This window comes from Anopheles maculipalpis, chromosome 3RL, assembly GCF_943734695.1.
Source record: "Anopheles maculipalpis chromosome 3RL, idAnoMacuDA_375_x, whole genome shotgun sequence".
Classification (NCBI taxonomy): domain Eukaryota; kingdom Metazoa; phylum Arthropoda; class Insecta; order Diptera; family Culicidae; genus Anopheles; species Anopheles maculipalpis.
The window spans coordinates 40,550,454-40,565,692 of record NC_064872.1 but is presented as its reverse complement, the minus strand read 5'-3'; the positions used below and the strand labels follow the sequence as shown (position 1 = coordinate 40,565,692).

The window sequence follows — 15,239 nt, the reverse complement described above, 5'->3', positions numbered from 1 at the left end:
TTGATCGGAATGGTGTCAAATGCACCAGTGGCATAGCGGATGGCTGTGTGGTAAATAGGTGTTACTTTATAGAGTGAGAAATAAAGGAAAGACGAGTGTCGAAGGTTACGCCGAGTATGTTGGCAGTCCGTGCGTTGGGTATTTGTGTGTTGTTGTATTTGATCGGTCGTCGATTTGTACAAGGAGTGTGTTTACAAATGTGGAGGATTTTGGATTTAGTGTGGGATATTTCATAACCCGTCCCTTTCGACCACTGTCGAATCCCGTCAACCCCTGTTTGCAAGAGTTTACGGGGTTTCGCAAGCGGAACGAGGAGACGAGGCCAGGATAATATCATCTGCGTAAAGGAAAGCATGGATTTCTGTTGGAATAGAGAAAAACAGGGATTCTATGCTAATGAGGAAAAGGGTGGGAGAGAGAATGGCACCTTGTGGGACGCCATCCTCTAGTGTGTGTGTAGTGGTTGGATAATTCGGTTCCTATTAATATTCTAAATGTCCAGTCCGTGAGGAAGTTTTCAATGAACTTGGTTAGAAGTCCACCAAAACCCCAGCGGGACAGCTGTAGAATGATGGCATGACGCCATGTTCGGTCAAAGGCTTTGCTAAGGTCTATTATTGCTAGGTCTATGTGGTGTTCGTTACTTCTGGCTTTCTCTAGTAAATCGTCCAGTCTGGCAAAGTACGTTTCCGTACCCCTACCACACCGAAACGCATGCTGGTTATTATTAAGGAAGTTACGATCTTCTAATTCCTGTGTGAGTCTACGGTTTACCATTCTTTCCAGCACCTTAGCCATACAGTTAAGGAGCGAGATTGGTAACTATCTATTTCATTAGTGGGTTTTTTGGATTCCCGGTAGACCAGATGTGATTGTAAATCTTAGGGAGTGTTAATTTGGCTTGAGGCGTAAGGTTTTTAAGCAAAGGATAACCTACGAGGGCTGACAATAAAGTAAGGTCTCCAATTTTTTTTTTTCATAGAAAATGACATTTATTTACAAAAAGCGATACCTCTTTCTGAACATCCGCGTCCCTCGCGTCACTTCGGTCAGCTGTTTCGGCACCTATCGGGCAGAAACTTTGTGATACTGCAAGTTGTTCACAAGGATATGACGGATTGTTTCGCTGCTACACACTCCTCCAAGCTTCTCTTGCAAGTCCCTAATTGTCGCACGGCGGTTTTTGAGCATTTCTGCCTCCACTGCTTGAACAATCGCATCCGAGACCGACGGTCGGCCACTTCTCTCCTCGTCGTGAACATTAGTGCGCCCGGAATTGAACTCGCGGCTCCACTTACGCAGGTTTTTTTATATCCATACACTTTTCCCCGCAAACTTCAACTAGTTGACGATGGATTTCAATAGGTCTTTTTCGCACTCAAAAAACGTATTACAGAACGCAATTCGTACTTGGACGCTGACGCGAGGGGTACCTCCATCGTTGACGGCTGCTCAGCCAAGACTGAGCGGTCGGGGAAGCCTCACCCAGCAGCAAAGTGGTAGTGGGGAAACCAAGGAACACGGCGGTGTTGCCAGATTTCGCCTAGCGCGTGATCCGGCGAAGTTGCAGCGTTGGGGACCTTACTTTATTGTCAGCCCTCGTATGTTATCAGGGCCTGAAGATTTGACCTGACATTTGCTAAGTGCCCAGTTTAGTTCTGCAATCGAAAATAATCAATTGTATCTATGGTCAGTGGCATCTTAATTAAACAATCTAAAGACAGTGGCAAAAAAGTTATCAGGGATTAGATTAGCCCGGCGGAATCGGCGTAAGGCAGTGCGTGATGGAAACAATAGATATAAAAAGCACTTAAATCATGTAAGCAATTATTTGAAATATTTAATTAGATCATAACAATAGAAATTGAAATGGTGGCAGAGGCGACATACGGCCTGGTCAAGGTTCAAATCCCATCTGGATCGTTTCCCAGTAGTGAGGACTGACTGACTAGCCGGCGTGAACTAAATAGGTCGGTTAAGTGTAGCAAAGTAAGAAGAAGCTTTTGATTTAAAGTTCTAGCTTAGGTGCTTTGGAAGCTATCCTCAAAAATTCAATGTAAAAAGAATATCTTTTAATATATGAGTTGATAATATTATTGAGATTATTCGCTAAGCATAATATTTTATGATTTTTTTTCCAATTTGACGGCGCTTTGCCGTATGGTAAGTTAAGTAAAATATTAAGCAAACCTTTTTTTTAAATTTTATCTGATTTTCGTTCCTAGGAGAATGGAAGCATTTGTAACTCTTGCAACTTACAAACTTAAATATCAAAAATGTTAAAGGCTTGCAATATGTTTAAATAAACAATATTTAAATCAATCGTGAGTCTTGTTTGTAAATAAACAGATAAGTAAATTGTAAGAAAAAGGATACACAGGGCACAAGAAATAGCTATAAAAATGCGTCAAACCTGCTCCATTTTCGGCTCAACTCCATGACCTTTCGATTGCATAACTTATTAAATTAAAGTAAAACGACCATGATTAGGAGGGCCCCAATGATGACGCCTTCCATAACGATTCATCATCTCTTTTCCATCCCGACCCAATAGGGCGGCTGTAAAACAAGTTCCCTTCGAACGATCATGACCACTATTGCATTAACCTTCTTTTATCGACTTCCACATTTATGAGTAGGTGGCAACCACACCAAACTAAGCCGACCAGTGTGCACCCGTAATAAGGTACATTTCCGATACATTTATTGCACTTACCCAAACATGGGTTGAAGTTTTGCTCCCTTCTGCCTTACCCCAACTCCTTGTCACCGCTCCACGGTTAGCCTCCCCCCACCAGCCGATAGTGAGTGATTGTAGCGGGAGTAAGCTTGTGTCCTTTTTTGAACCCTACCGTTGGACGTCGGATCAACCGAACGAGAGTCAATCGTTTAACGAGCTCATACACCAGCTCAATGGTCACCTACTTCATGTCACTCAACACTCTCGAGCCTCTCGAGCCTTCTACCCTCGTGATCCGCTCGTAAAACAGTGCATGTTTGTGTGTGTGTGTGCTACCATAAAGTGAGAACAACTCATAAAAGTTATACTGCAACTTGCCACCGTGGCGGATTTTTTGTTATGTTGTAGCCATGTTTTCGGTGGCCGTTTCCTCCCTTTTCGCTTGTCTTCGCTTGTCGAGTGTACTGTCCCATGCCCTTTTGCTTGGGCGCAACGATGTTTTACAGGGAACATGAAAAAAAAAATGCGAATGCGTCTGCATGATTTATGGCAAAATAAACCGTGGCATTTGTGATCTCCTTTAATGAGGCGAAGGGATGGAAGTGTAGGAGGAAGATCAGGGGAAGAGAGAGAGAGAGAGGGTTGTACGGGAGGAGGCTGCTGCGAATGCAGCTGGTCAGCAACCAGTCAGGATGGATGGATTGGTTCGTCAACGGGAACACCTTGCACCGGTTTTGTCAGCAAGCGAAGGAAGACCCGACCCGATCGACACCTGAATCGATCGTTTAGCTCCTTTTGGGAAGAATCGATCGCGCACTGTTGCCAGCCGGTTGACGCTTTATCTTCGCTGACTGGTTCTGTCCGCAAGCCGGCACTATGCAAATACGGTCCCCGGACGGTCTAGTGAGGCCAGTTGTCGCCCAAAAATGGTAAAAATGCGTCCATCTGGTTCAATGCGCAGAGACACCTACTACCAGCAGCCCTGGGCTTCCCTTCTCCAGCTAACCCTCGATGATTCCATTAGCGAACGAATGGACTTGTCACGCGAACGTGAACTGAGCGTGGCTCAGGTGCGCGGTAACCGATATCTTTTTAGAGAAAGCGCAGCCGCAGGCGTGAAGCGAGCGTTTGCGGGCTTTTAGTGAACGAACGAACTGGTCGGTGTGTGTGTGAGGCTGTGTGTCGTTGTATGTCTTCGTTTTCTTTTTGATGGGTGCGAGGTTTTACTGCAAATTGAATCCGATTAGCAGGTTGATTAACCAAGCTGGGCAGTGTCGGTGTCGTGGAGATGAGGCTAACCATTTTATATGTCAGAAGTCCAGTTCTTTGGGGAAAGAAAATCAATCAATTATTGGAGGGGAATGGTAAAAAATTGTCAAACGTGTGATTCATCTTAACATTCTTATTTGATGAAACAATTCGTCTACCAACAATATTTGTTTACTGTGGATTGACGGTTGCATTTATAAGCAGAGATTCCTACATTAAAACAAGCTATTTTTAATCTTTTTAACAGTTAAGCTGTTTAGGAATGAGATAACATTTGCTTCACCGACGTCTTCCCACTATTTAACCGTATTTTAAATGATCTTAAGAAACATCAGTGCTATTGTTTTGGTTAGCTGTATAACGAAATGAGTCGCTTTAGCAAAAAAAGTGTAAATATCTTCGCAAATAAAGAAATAAAACGAACTTCGCTGTCCATACTGGTGCGTAAATTAAATGCAAGCTTTTTACGCACATCACCTTATACAGTCATATGCAATCGATGCAAACTGCCTCTGAGCGCAGCCACGGGACTGCAAGCCAGTGCAGTCAAACGAAGCTAGCACGAATAAATTTATGTTCATACTATGTGCCGCCAAGACATACCGACCGAAAGGAAAGAGTGGGAGTGTTCGATGCCCCGATACCTATGGAACGCTTTAGGGGTCTTGCGAGTTTTTTTTCATGTTATTGTATTTTGAGAAGGCTACGCCACAGTTTGACCTGCTGCATCGATAAGACAGAGGAGAAAAGTCGTAAATAAACGATTAAGAAGATATTAAACTGTTTCTTTCCTCGCTTTGCTCCCACTGTGCGTATAGGGCACATAAAATCTCGGGACGCTCATACCTGCGTTCGTTTCGTTCATAAAATGAATAAAACCATCATAAAAGTCAGCATAAATTTGGGTGAAATATTGTTTCGTGAAAATTGAGCAATTAAACGCGATGGGTCGGCGGAAGGATTAAGCGTGGAATTGAATGAAACGATTTGAAATTCACTCGGCTAGGTAGGTTAGGCCTGATGGGAATAATGAGGATGTTCAATTAGGAATCCGAAAACAGTGCAGCCAACGAGGTTCCGAAAATGCTAGTTGTTATACACATGATTGCTACAAGGATGAGGTGGACCCCGAGTATGCCCTTGGTACTGATGGAAACTAACGATTAAGTCGTTTGAGGATGATAAAATGATAAACGAGCAAACACACGAAACGCTGCAAATACTAGAAAGCGTAGGCTGTGCCGGGATTAGAAACCAAACAGCGGCCCCATGATTGAAGCAGGCGAACCAGGACTGGAATGTGCCCTCGGACGGCAATGGTAATGTGGTCCATCATGAAGCCATCCCTTCGAGCGCCGCAGCGAGACCACTGATGGAGACATTTAGGATTGGCTTTTCGACAGTCAAACCGAGTTTAATGTCTTTTTAATCTAGTTTGATGTGGAGCAAAGGGTTGCCCGGTACGATTGTTCCGACTCCCCCTCCTGAAATTCTCCATGCCCCGCAGCAGTTCGGAAGATGATTCGTCTATCAGAATTAAGCCGACGACCAGCCCGACGGATAGAATCTATGACAAAAGAGGCAATAAAAAATGGAAAACCCTCGCTGTATGTTTTGAGGTTAGGCTCCGCTTTTTATGGCTGCTTAAATGGGGCCCTTTAGCCGAGGGTTGGTAAAAGATCAAACGGGACCAAGGGGTGCGTTCCGAGATGAATTGGGTACGGGTACGATTTACGGCCATTGGAGGGAGTCCTCGGGTTTGATGAAGATGCTGCACTTTCGACCGAAGGTCACAGCAAAAAATCGCTTTCCTTTGCTCTGATAATAGTTCGACATCACGCCGATGATGACGTTGGTGATGTGTAGCGTGCACTGGCCATCAACGTCATCTCACACGATTGTTGGGGTGGCCCGGGATTATCACTCTCAACACAAGTGTATCCCACCCCATTGCACTTCTTTCAGTGCATTTTTGTTCTGCAGTAAAACGGGTTTTCGGATGCTGCGTTGGGTTTCTTTTTTCCACTCCCTCTAAAGCCTAATTAAGATGTTTCCTTGGCTCAACGCAATGTAGTTGCTTTTTATGCTTCACTCTATAAAAAAAAAAACATCTTCTACAACCCCCGTACAGGGGGCGGTCATCCGACAGCCGAAGAATTTATTTTTTAATGACACTCGCACCAGACGCAAATAAGTTCCTCCGGCTCAACTCCAGGACGCCAGGACGAGCTGAGCGTGCCGTAGAAATGGGTAGGTTTTGCTATATAAAAATGTAATGCTGTAAAATTTAACTAAATAAACACCATACAGGGTGAGTTTTTAGAGCAAACCCAGCGTCCAGCGTACCAGCGCAAGTAGTTTCGACTGATTTAGCGCCTCAACCGTGCCAATAAAACCGAAGCGCCTGAGCGTTGACGTTGGCAAATAGTTAGGAAAAGATAGGAAAATGCAATTATTAACTACCGGATTTAAAAGACCCAGTACGAGCGGCTGTTGTTATTTTTATTTACTGTTTGGCCGCTAGTTGTTGGTTTGTGGCACGCGGTTATAAACTCACCGTCAGTAATTAGTTTTAAGCCCGGTTGGCAAAGCTGTGATGCAAATAATCCGCACCAACCTCTCTGGCCGATGCCGTTAAGCGTGTCCGCGCTAATGAATGTCCACTGGACGAACGAGTGCATAATGTTGACGCATTAAAAAATAGGTGGACTTCTTTCTAGTGCGGATAAATATTTGCTGTTAAACGAGGGTGCATAAATGGATCGATAATTAGGTTTTATCTTGATGTACCGAGTGGTTAGCTTTCAAGAATGCTGAATATTTCCAACAGTTCCAACCACATATTTCACTTGTCCCATTTGAAATATGTTTTGAATGCGGTTGCCAGCTTCCGATTTCGCGAAAAATTCAATTTTTCAATATTGTGGTGTGATGCAAGTATAGATGCATCCGATAAAATATAATTTTGACTCAAAATTTAAACATGAAATTGTGAAATTTGATTGCATCGAACGATTACGGTGTCATTCGCACGGCAACCCACTGGAGCAGGGCGAGTTGAATCAGCTTTACAGCTCACATAGCCTCATATACGTACAAATATTTTTTATAAATGAATCCTTCTAAGAATAAATTCTTATCAAACAAGGCTAAGAGGAATAGGTCAGTTTTGAACAGTGGTCATGGGTTGAGTACTTATAGTATTAAGGTATAAATTATCAGTTTTACTCGGATACTTATCCGTTGTTTATTACAGTAATGTTCATTAGGGTTATCGAAAATAAAAATAAATTAAGTTCACTATCGTACACAAATTACCGAAAGTTTTGAGCAATTATAAGTATTCCCATGTATCTGATCGTGATGCAGAGAATAACTTTCGATGTTATAATGACAAATAACCCATAATTGTACTACTGACACCGAAAAATAAAGTGACTGCGTGTTTTTCTTAAATGCTTTTTTTATTAGGCCAAATGAAGGTCTGATAAAGGCCTAATCACTTTCGAAGTAATTCCCTTCCGATGCAATGCACCTCTTCCACCTCTTCTCCTTTAGTTCCGACGTCGATGCGGCTTCTATCTTCTCGAAAGTGTCAAAAAGGTGTCGCCGAAGTGACCGTTTTAGCTTGCTGAACAGACAGAAGTCGGCTGGTGCTAAATCTGGCGAATACGGCGGTTTGCAGAACAATATGGGAGCCAGTTGTTGAGAAAAACTCCCTCAAAATGATGGCCGTGTAGCGTACAATTCAAATATGTAGTTAGTTTCTGAACTATTAGTAAAAACGAAGCTCAAAGAATTCAACTCCCGATCCTTATGTATAAACTTACCACAAGTTAATTAATACCCCACGGGAGGCATTCCCCAATGCCGTATGGAAGAGCGCATCATCCTGGTGCAAAAACCAGCTGTTGTTTTTCAACAAATTCGGCCACTTTTGCCGAATGGAGGTTCCGAAAGGTCTCGCATCGTCAACCGACGATTGTTGACCACTAAATTCTTGTTTTGTACGACGTGGGCGTCGTTGGTCGAGGTGGATGGTCTCCCCGGACGGTTCTCGTCTTCGAACTTCTCACATTTGTACACATTTTTCTTCGACATAGATTCTTAACCGAAAGCTTTTTGTAACATCCGCAATGTTTCCGCAGCGTTTTTCTTTATTGCGCAAACAAAATTTGATACATGCGCGCTGCTCCTCAAACTAGGACATGGTCAATATGGACAAAAACACTTGACGCAGCTCCGAAAACAAATTGTCATTCCTAGTCGGGTTGATGTTGATGTGGGTTGACTTGAAAAGTGACAGAACTGTCAAAAACATACATAATGACAAACGAAAAATAAAAACAAAAGGCATCTTTTGGCGCGTGAAATTTGACATCCAATGTCACCTAACTTTTCGGACAGAGTGGTATATCATTTTACACAATTTCAACGGTATCAAAATATTTACAGCAATTTTTAAATTGAACAAAATATTACGACAACAAAAAAGGATCCTCTTTCTACAGCAACACATCGCTGGATCCAATATCTCTTTCCGGAGTAACCTAGCCTCATTGCTAGGAATCAAGCATAAAAATAACCTTTTCCAGTTTAATACGCAGCTTTCAAAATACTAAACAAAAAGTGAATTTTTGCTGCCTCGATTCGGTCTGCATTGGCAAGGTGCCAAAGGGCATTGAATCACGTCGACTTCAGTGGCTTTACACAAACACAAAAAAAACACCCTCCTCGCCAATGCATCAAGTAATGCTGTATCGTTCTACCGAGCTTCCGGGCATTTCTTGTTTGTAGTTCTTTGTCCATCGACTTACATGTGGTGCGTAATTTTCTTGGCTCCTACACAGCAATCACGGGCGAAGGGCAAGTGTACAACAGCGACATAAGCGAATTAAGGATTTTTTTTCTCCTTTGTGCGCGAATGTCAGAACTAGTAAAGCAAATTGCAACCGCTCCGTACGATGTCGCGATATTAGATGGGAGGGAAGTGTTGCCCCTGCAGGGGCAGGAGCAGGAGCTCTAAGGAAAGCGTATAATATGCTCATTTCATAAGTCCGGATGCAGGGTAGTCGTGGAGGTGGTTAATATATTTCCTTGCGCTTGCCAGTTGCAGCTGGAACAGGAGCATCTTCGGTGGACGAAGCTTCGCCGATGATGTTGATCTTGCCACTGACGATAATGATGATGACGATGCTCCGATGGTGGCATGTACAGCCGTTTTGCCTGCCGGATGCGTTGGCTGGACGAAATCGTTGATAATATTTGCATGCATATGGTGGAGCGTATAATTTGGGCGACGTCATAAAGCATCGTCGCTGCATCTGGCAGGCAGTCGCAAGATTAGAGCGACCTACGAAGAGACGATGGTTGTGATAGGACGGGTGCTATAAAAAAGGGCGCAAAATTGAGAACATCAACCGAAGGGAGACAAAGCAAAGAAAGAATCGGAGAAGCTCGTATGGCTGTGTGGTTTCGGGAAGGTGTTCTGTGTCAAGCGGGAGGTAGACGGACCATATTCTAACAAAAAAGGTTGAACATAATACAGCTGAATTGTACGCATTGGTTAGCATGCAGCAATCTTCTGTTGCAACCCACAAGAACCGGCCGCCCCCGTGATGGAATGCCTCCGAAGCCTTAAGCTTCTCAGACCAGCTCGGTAGCATCGAGAAGAGAGCCTTGTACCATCCTGGCGATGAAAGCATGCACGGTGCAACGTCGTAGGAGATTTTGTTTTGCAGGCTTTTCGTCCCTTTTTAACATTTACTCATACTACTGCGCGCAGCTTCCGAATCGCCTCCAAGCAAGGACCATTGACGTACTAGTGGTTGACTAACTGGAGGGATGGGAAGCTTGAAAGACGAGCATAAGCATATTACATTCATAATTCGCCTTGTAGCATCATATTTTCCTCCCATCTTTCGTTGCTTGCGTCGTTGCGTGGAAATTGAAGCGAACCATCAACAAAAAAGAACCCCCAAACGGTGGCTTTGGAGCTTAAAACCTTCCATCCCACCGTTGGGTCTACGGTCCTAACCCAAGGCAGTGTGCTGTTTGGACATGTTTCCGATAAAATCGAACCAGCAAACGGCTTCCATTCAGCGTTGGGTGCATAAATGCGGGTGCATCCTTTGGTTGGTCGTTCTTCCAGACCTGGATGGAGGGCATCAGCCGTATGTTGCGTGTGGAAGAAACAACTCCGATAGCATAAGGTACAACAAGCGAGCGATCGGTTCTTCCATCCCGGTTAGTTCTGTGGAGCTCCTTCTTCCCTGTTCCCGGTGTCTTCCCTTAGAAACGCACACACACACGTACTGTCGGGTTTTTTGATTTAAGACGAAGATGTTGGTGATTATTCGGTTATTATTATTGTTATTTCGTTGAGAAGCAAAACAAAAGATCGAAGAGAATACAACAAAAAGTGAGCCAAGCATCGTCGCTGTTACGGTGGGACTTTGGAGTATGCTTGAGTGGAGTACTGCCTTTTTCATTCCTCTCATATTCCTTCCTTTTGCGGTATCGTAAAATGCATGTAACATTAGCTCACAAGAAACAGGGAGGCACTATGGAAGGAAATCCTAAAAGGACACACAGCGGATGACGTTCATCTAATTTCCCAGTGCAGTTTATGGTCGGGCAATTCATTAGTTGACGAGTGATGTGATGAAGATATTACACCGGGTGTGGCATGACCGTATGCGACATCCGTGAACAGCGATCGAAATCGAAGTGAATCGGCTCCAGGAATCGCAATTCGAATAACATTGCGGCCCACATGAGGACAGTGTCAGCCAAATGTGTGGCATCATTGGTTAGTATTTCTCGGTAATGATTATTTGTTGTTTATCGAAACACCTGATACTCTGTGGGTGAAAGATACATTAAATAAACGTAAGCATCGCCATTAATTGCTAATGGGGCCCTTTGTTAAAGGGCGCTTAAAACGAAAAGCTTCTTTCCCGCCGAAGGGCTTTAAGATAGTTGTAATGATATCTTTCATCACTGAGATGAAGGGCCAAGAAGGGATGAAATAAATGTTAGAAAAAATTCCAATGAAATTAAACAATCTGATCGTTTATAAAATTGATGAGACTGTGTATTAATTTACTCGTATTGGGATATCGATTACACGTGCTACGATGATAAAGTGGGTGTAGGGTTGTAAATTTTCAGAGAGTGGATCTCCCTAGCCAGGAAGGGCGTTAAGGAGCTTTCTACCAATTACTATTAAAAAAGGTTTTAAAATAAATTACCAGTGCTACAACGTGTCAAACAAGATCAAGATTCTTTTCGATCACAAAAATTAGTTATAGAACTTTAAAAATAAAGCAGAATTTTGTGCTAATCCAATGGCACATGGATTGTGAATATTTTCCCATTTGCGTCCAGGAATAGGAGTAATGGGGCGAAAGTAAAAAGTATCTAAAATAAAAATCTTTGGAGTTCAGAGTCTAGTGAAGAATAAATAGGAGAAAATTTTTACCTGATTTTTGGTAAGAAAATTCAGTTTAAAAGGTAAAAATGAACAATTTTTATGTACAATTAAGCCATTCATATAAGCAGCATTTTCGGCATTCTTTCTATCTTTTTTAACTGTTGATAAAAATATAAAATATCTTTACTTTTATATACTTTATTGCAGCTACAGTGCAGAGTTTGAAAATAAGATCAGATGTGGTTTAACATTATAAACGTTATTTTCCAAACCTTAATTTCTAGGACGGTTCGGCCCGGTGGTGGGATGACAGCAGCGCTGATTTTCACACGGCTGAACCGGCGTCCAAATTCAATAAAAACTGACCGTAGTAAGGACTTGACTATCCAAATACGCGGTATTCTCAAGTCTAAAGGCAAAGGGAACAGCGATTGGAGCGGCTCCGCAGCGATGAAACACGCCACCGTCCCTCCAGGCGTTGCTGTGGAACTACTTCATGAATCGCACGCTCCACTACGAGACGGATGAAGGAATGGTATCGCTACCAGTGTCAGCAGGTGTTCCTCAGGGTTCGGTTCTAGGGCCTACACTGTGGAACTTCATGTACGACGACCTTCTACGTTTGGAGCTGTCCGGGAAGCGTGCGGACATTATTGGATTTGCGGATGATGTGGCGTTCACCCTTATCGGAAGGGACCCAAAGGAAATCAGCACCCTTGCTACGAGGAACTTGGAGATGATCGAGCGTTGGATGGACGGAGGGGGTTTGAAGCTGGTCCATCAAAATACCGGCTACATGATCTTCTGCACACATCACAACCCGCAAGTAGCTCAACTACGGGCGGGGGGACACACGATCATATCCACGGAATCGCTCAAGTACCTCGGGGTCGAGCTCTGCCGCAAGCAGCACTACGGTCGGCATGAATATCATGAATATCATGGTATCATGAATGCCTTGACCGCTCTGATGCCGAACAAGTGTGGCCTCAAAAGCAGCAGAAGAAGAGCCCTGGTTAACGTTGGGAATAGCATTGTCCGTTACGCGGCTCCATCGTGGGGACGGACACTTCTACAGAGAGACACCAACGTTCAGAGGACGCACCGAACAGTAGTCCTGCGAGTGGCCAGCGCCTTCCAGACGGTTTTCTACGATGCAGCTTGCGTGGTCGCATCGGTTGTCGGGTCCGCTTAACGGGCCGAGCGTCACGATGAATCCCACATACCCCATCTTGAGGGTTGGTCTGTAGCCGACCATTGTTATCCAATCTGAAATCCTTTTAACGAGTTGACGCTATTTACACCGACTTGAAATCCTTCCTTCAATCTAGTTCCTGATTCCACTTTAGGCCACAATTGTTCCCTAATTATCTGGCTTCGATCCTTTCCTAAATATCGTCTTATCTCGTCAAACCTAATAGAACATTTTCGCACTCTTTTTTCCGGTCCTGGTGCCCTCTACCTCAAGGTAGAGTCTTTAGTCCCTTGTTGTTTGTTTTCTTCATTAACGATGTCTGTGCTGCCTTGTCTCCTAACTGTTTTATGTGCTACACAGACGACCTATTTTCCTACTCCTTTTCTAATTCGATACTGACGGGTGTTTCTTTAATCAAGGACCTGAAAAGAATTACTGTAATGACCTCTTGTGTATAAAGGTGATTTTCTGCTTGCTGGTTAAGTCGAGTCTGGAGTATTGTTCAGTAGTTTTTTCTTCCACTACTAGAATCCACCTCGATCGTGTCGAATAAGTGCAGAAGTCTTGCACCAGGTTTGATCTACTAGGCCGGCCATTGATTGGGATACTAGACTTGCTATTTTCTTGACTGATGACTTCGCGGCCATTCGATGGCCGGGGTGACCTTAGAGGAGGTCGTTAAGCCAAGAAGAAGACTTGCGGACATCACTTACTTGGATAGTCAGCCCTCACTTCGGGCACCAGGTCGAATGTGATGTTGGTTCCGGCCTATTTCATTTTCCATGAACATTTGCCAGCGCATTTCTCCGTCCTACCCGATTACGTATCTAGGTGTCTCGTCTTGGACCTAAAAACATTCGAAGATCGTCGGTCGCTAGTTCAATCGTCATTCATTACTGCTCTCCTGTTGGAAAACTAATAATAATATTTAAGCCAAGAAGATGAAAAAGAAGCAGTTTCTTGGAATTACACGGTGTAGTTGTAGTATAGGTACTGATTTCTGATACAATATGACCGACTTCATTCACAGCAAGGAATATCCTGTTATATGATTTAAATAAGTTTCATTAGTCGCTAGACGCTAGAACAAGGGTTTAAATCTATTAGACCAAGAACCTAAGAGATCCAATAATTTCGCAAAAAGTCTGATCGTGTCACAGATGAATAATTGTTTGAAAAAACTCGGTCGTTTGTACTTTGTGTCAATAGAAAGTGTGTTAGAAGCATAGTTAGAATAATAGTCCATATTCATAACTATAACTATGCTTAGTGTAAGATGAAAAATAGTGAGGATTTCCCCTTTTTTTAATTTTTTTTTTTAAAGACTGAGCATTTTTCACTTGTTATCTCAGAAAGATGAGCCCATAAAATCCTCCAAAAAACAATTTGACTAGTAATCCAAGGCATCGAAAAAACCGGCCCACTTTAAGGGCGGGAGCGTTCTTCCACTTTTACACGGACGGTGGATCAACCTGCAGCTCATATTTTGGAGGTATAATTTTCTTCTCCAACTTCGTACCCTTTCCCTTTGTGCTCACCCTGTTTTGGGCAGTTCTTTCGAACAGGTCGTCGCGTCTTCCGAGAACCGATGCGCTTGATGCGCTTGTCGATCTTGATCGCGGCCCAAGGGGAGGAAATAGGTAGTCAAACACCAGTAACAGCAGCTGAAAATTATGATACGCAGCATCCGTGCGCACCGTTTCGTACATGTTCGTCTGGGCGTCCCAACGTTTTCCCGCCCGTTCGCCTGCACCATCGTTCTTCTCCTTTGCTCTGTTTTTTTTTTTACTGCCATTCCGTCGTGGCACATACAAAGCCCAAGCCACCGAGCAGTACAAGAATGAAATCTACCGACGAGCAAATTATGAAGGCTTTGCACGGCGCACAGTGCAGGTCCCCCGAAAGAACGGTGGCAGCTTCACTGGACACACATGGGCAGAGGGAAAATGAAAGGAAAACTTTACTGCGAATCGCACACCGAACACAAAACCGGGCGGAGACGTTGGAAAAGCAAAACAAAAAAAAAACCACACTAAAAGAAACATCCACCAGATACATCCGTGCAACGGAAGCGCGCATAATGTAACTCAGGGAGTGGCGCAAGGGAGTAAAAACAACAGAGAAAAAACAGCAGAAACTTGCATCCTATGCTGTGGAAGTGCATCATAAAAGGAGGAATACGACGACAACAGTGAAGTGAGCAACAAAACAAAAAAAAAAACGACAAGCAAAAAACACAGTAACAACTACAAAACCATGAAAGACGAAAAGATGCATAGGAATTGTAACACGAAACAGAAGAAGGACGCACTATATTGCGAAAAGCCCGCGAAAGGCAGCCAAGTGCAGCGCTCGCACCGCACATAGGTTCGAACAAGAACGCACAACGATCGGTCGCGATCGGTCGTGGATTCGTTGCAGAATGAATGATTTTATGAATGAACGAAAATTAAAATCGAGTAGCTTCGAGCAAAGTGTAGGTAGTTATCAGTGTGGAACGAGTTTTTCCTTGGAGCGCCCGGGACCCGGGACCACCGCCGGGAGTCCTAGGGACTCCAATTTGCCCACCGCTCCGCTCGTCCCATCGTGTACGTTCGCGCTCGGCGCGCAAGGCAGAAGAAACGTTGGGCTTCCTCGCTTATCATGGGTTGGGTCCTTGG

The 15,239-nt window shown here is 43.8% G+C and overlaps 2 protein-coding genes across 2 annotated transcripts in view; one reads left to right on the top strand and one right to left on the bottom strand.

The window, feature by feature from the left end:
* LOC126564342 (actin-binding protein IPP) overlaps positions 1 to 15,239 on the bottom strand; it is a 389,363-nt gene that overhangs the window by 82,367 nt on the left and 291,757 nt on the right. The window lies entirely within an intron of this gene.
* On the top strand, positions 11,986 to 12,579 carry LOC126560621 (uncharacterized). Its single transcript, XM_050216576.1, has one exon. It carries the CDS (start codon positions 11,986 to 11,988, stop codon positions 12,577 to 12,579), a length of 594 nt encoding a protein of 197 aa, XP_050072533.1.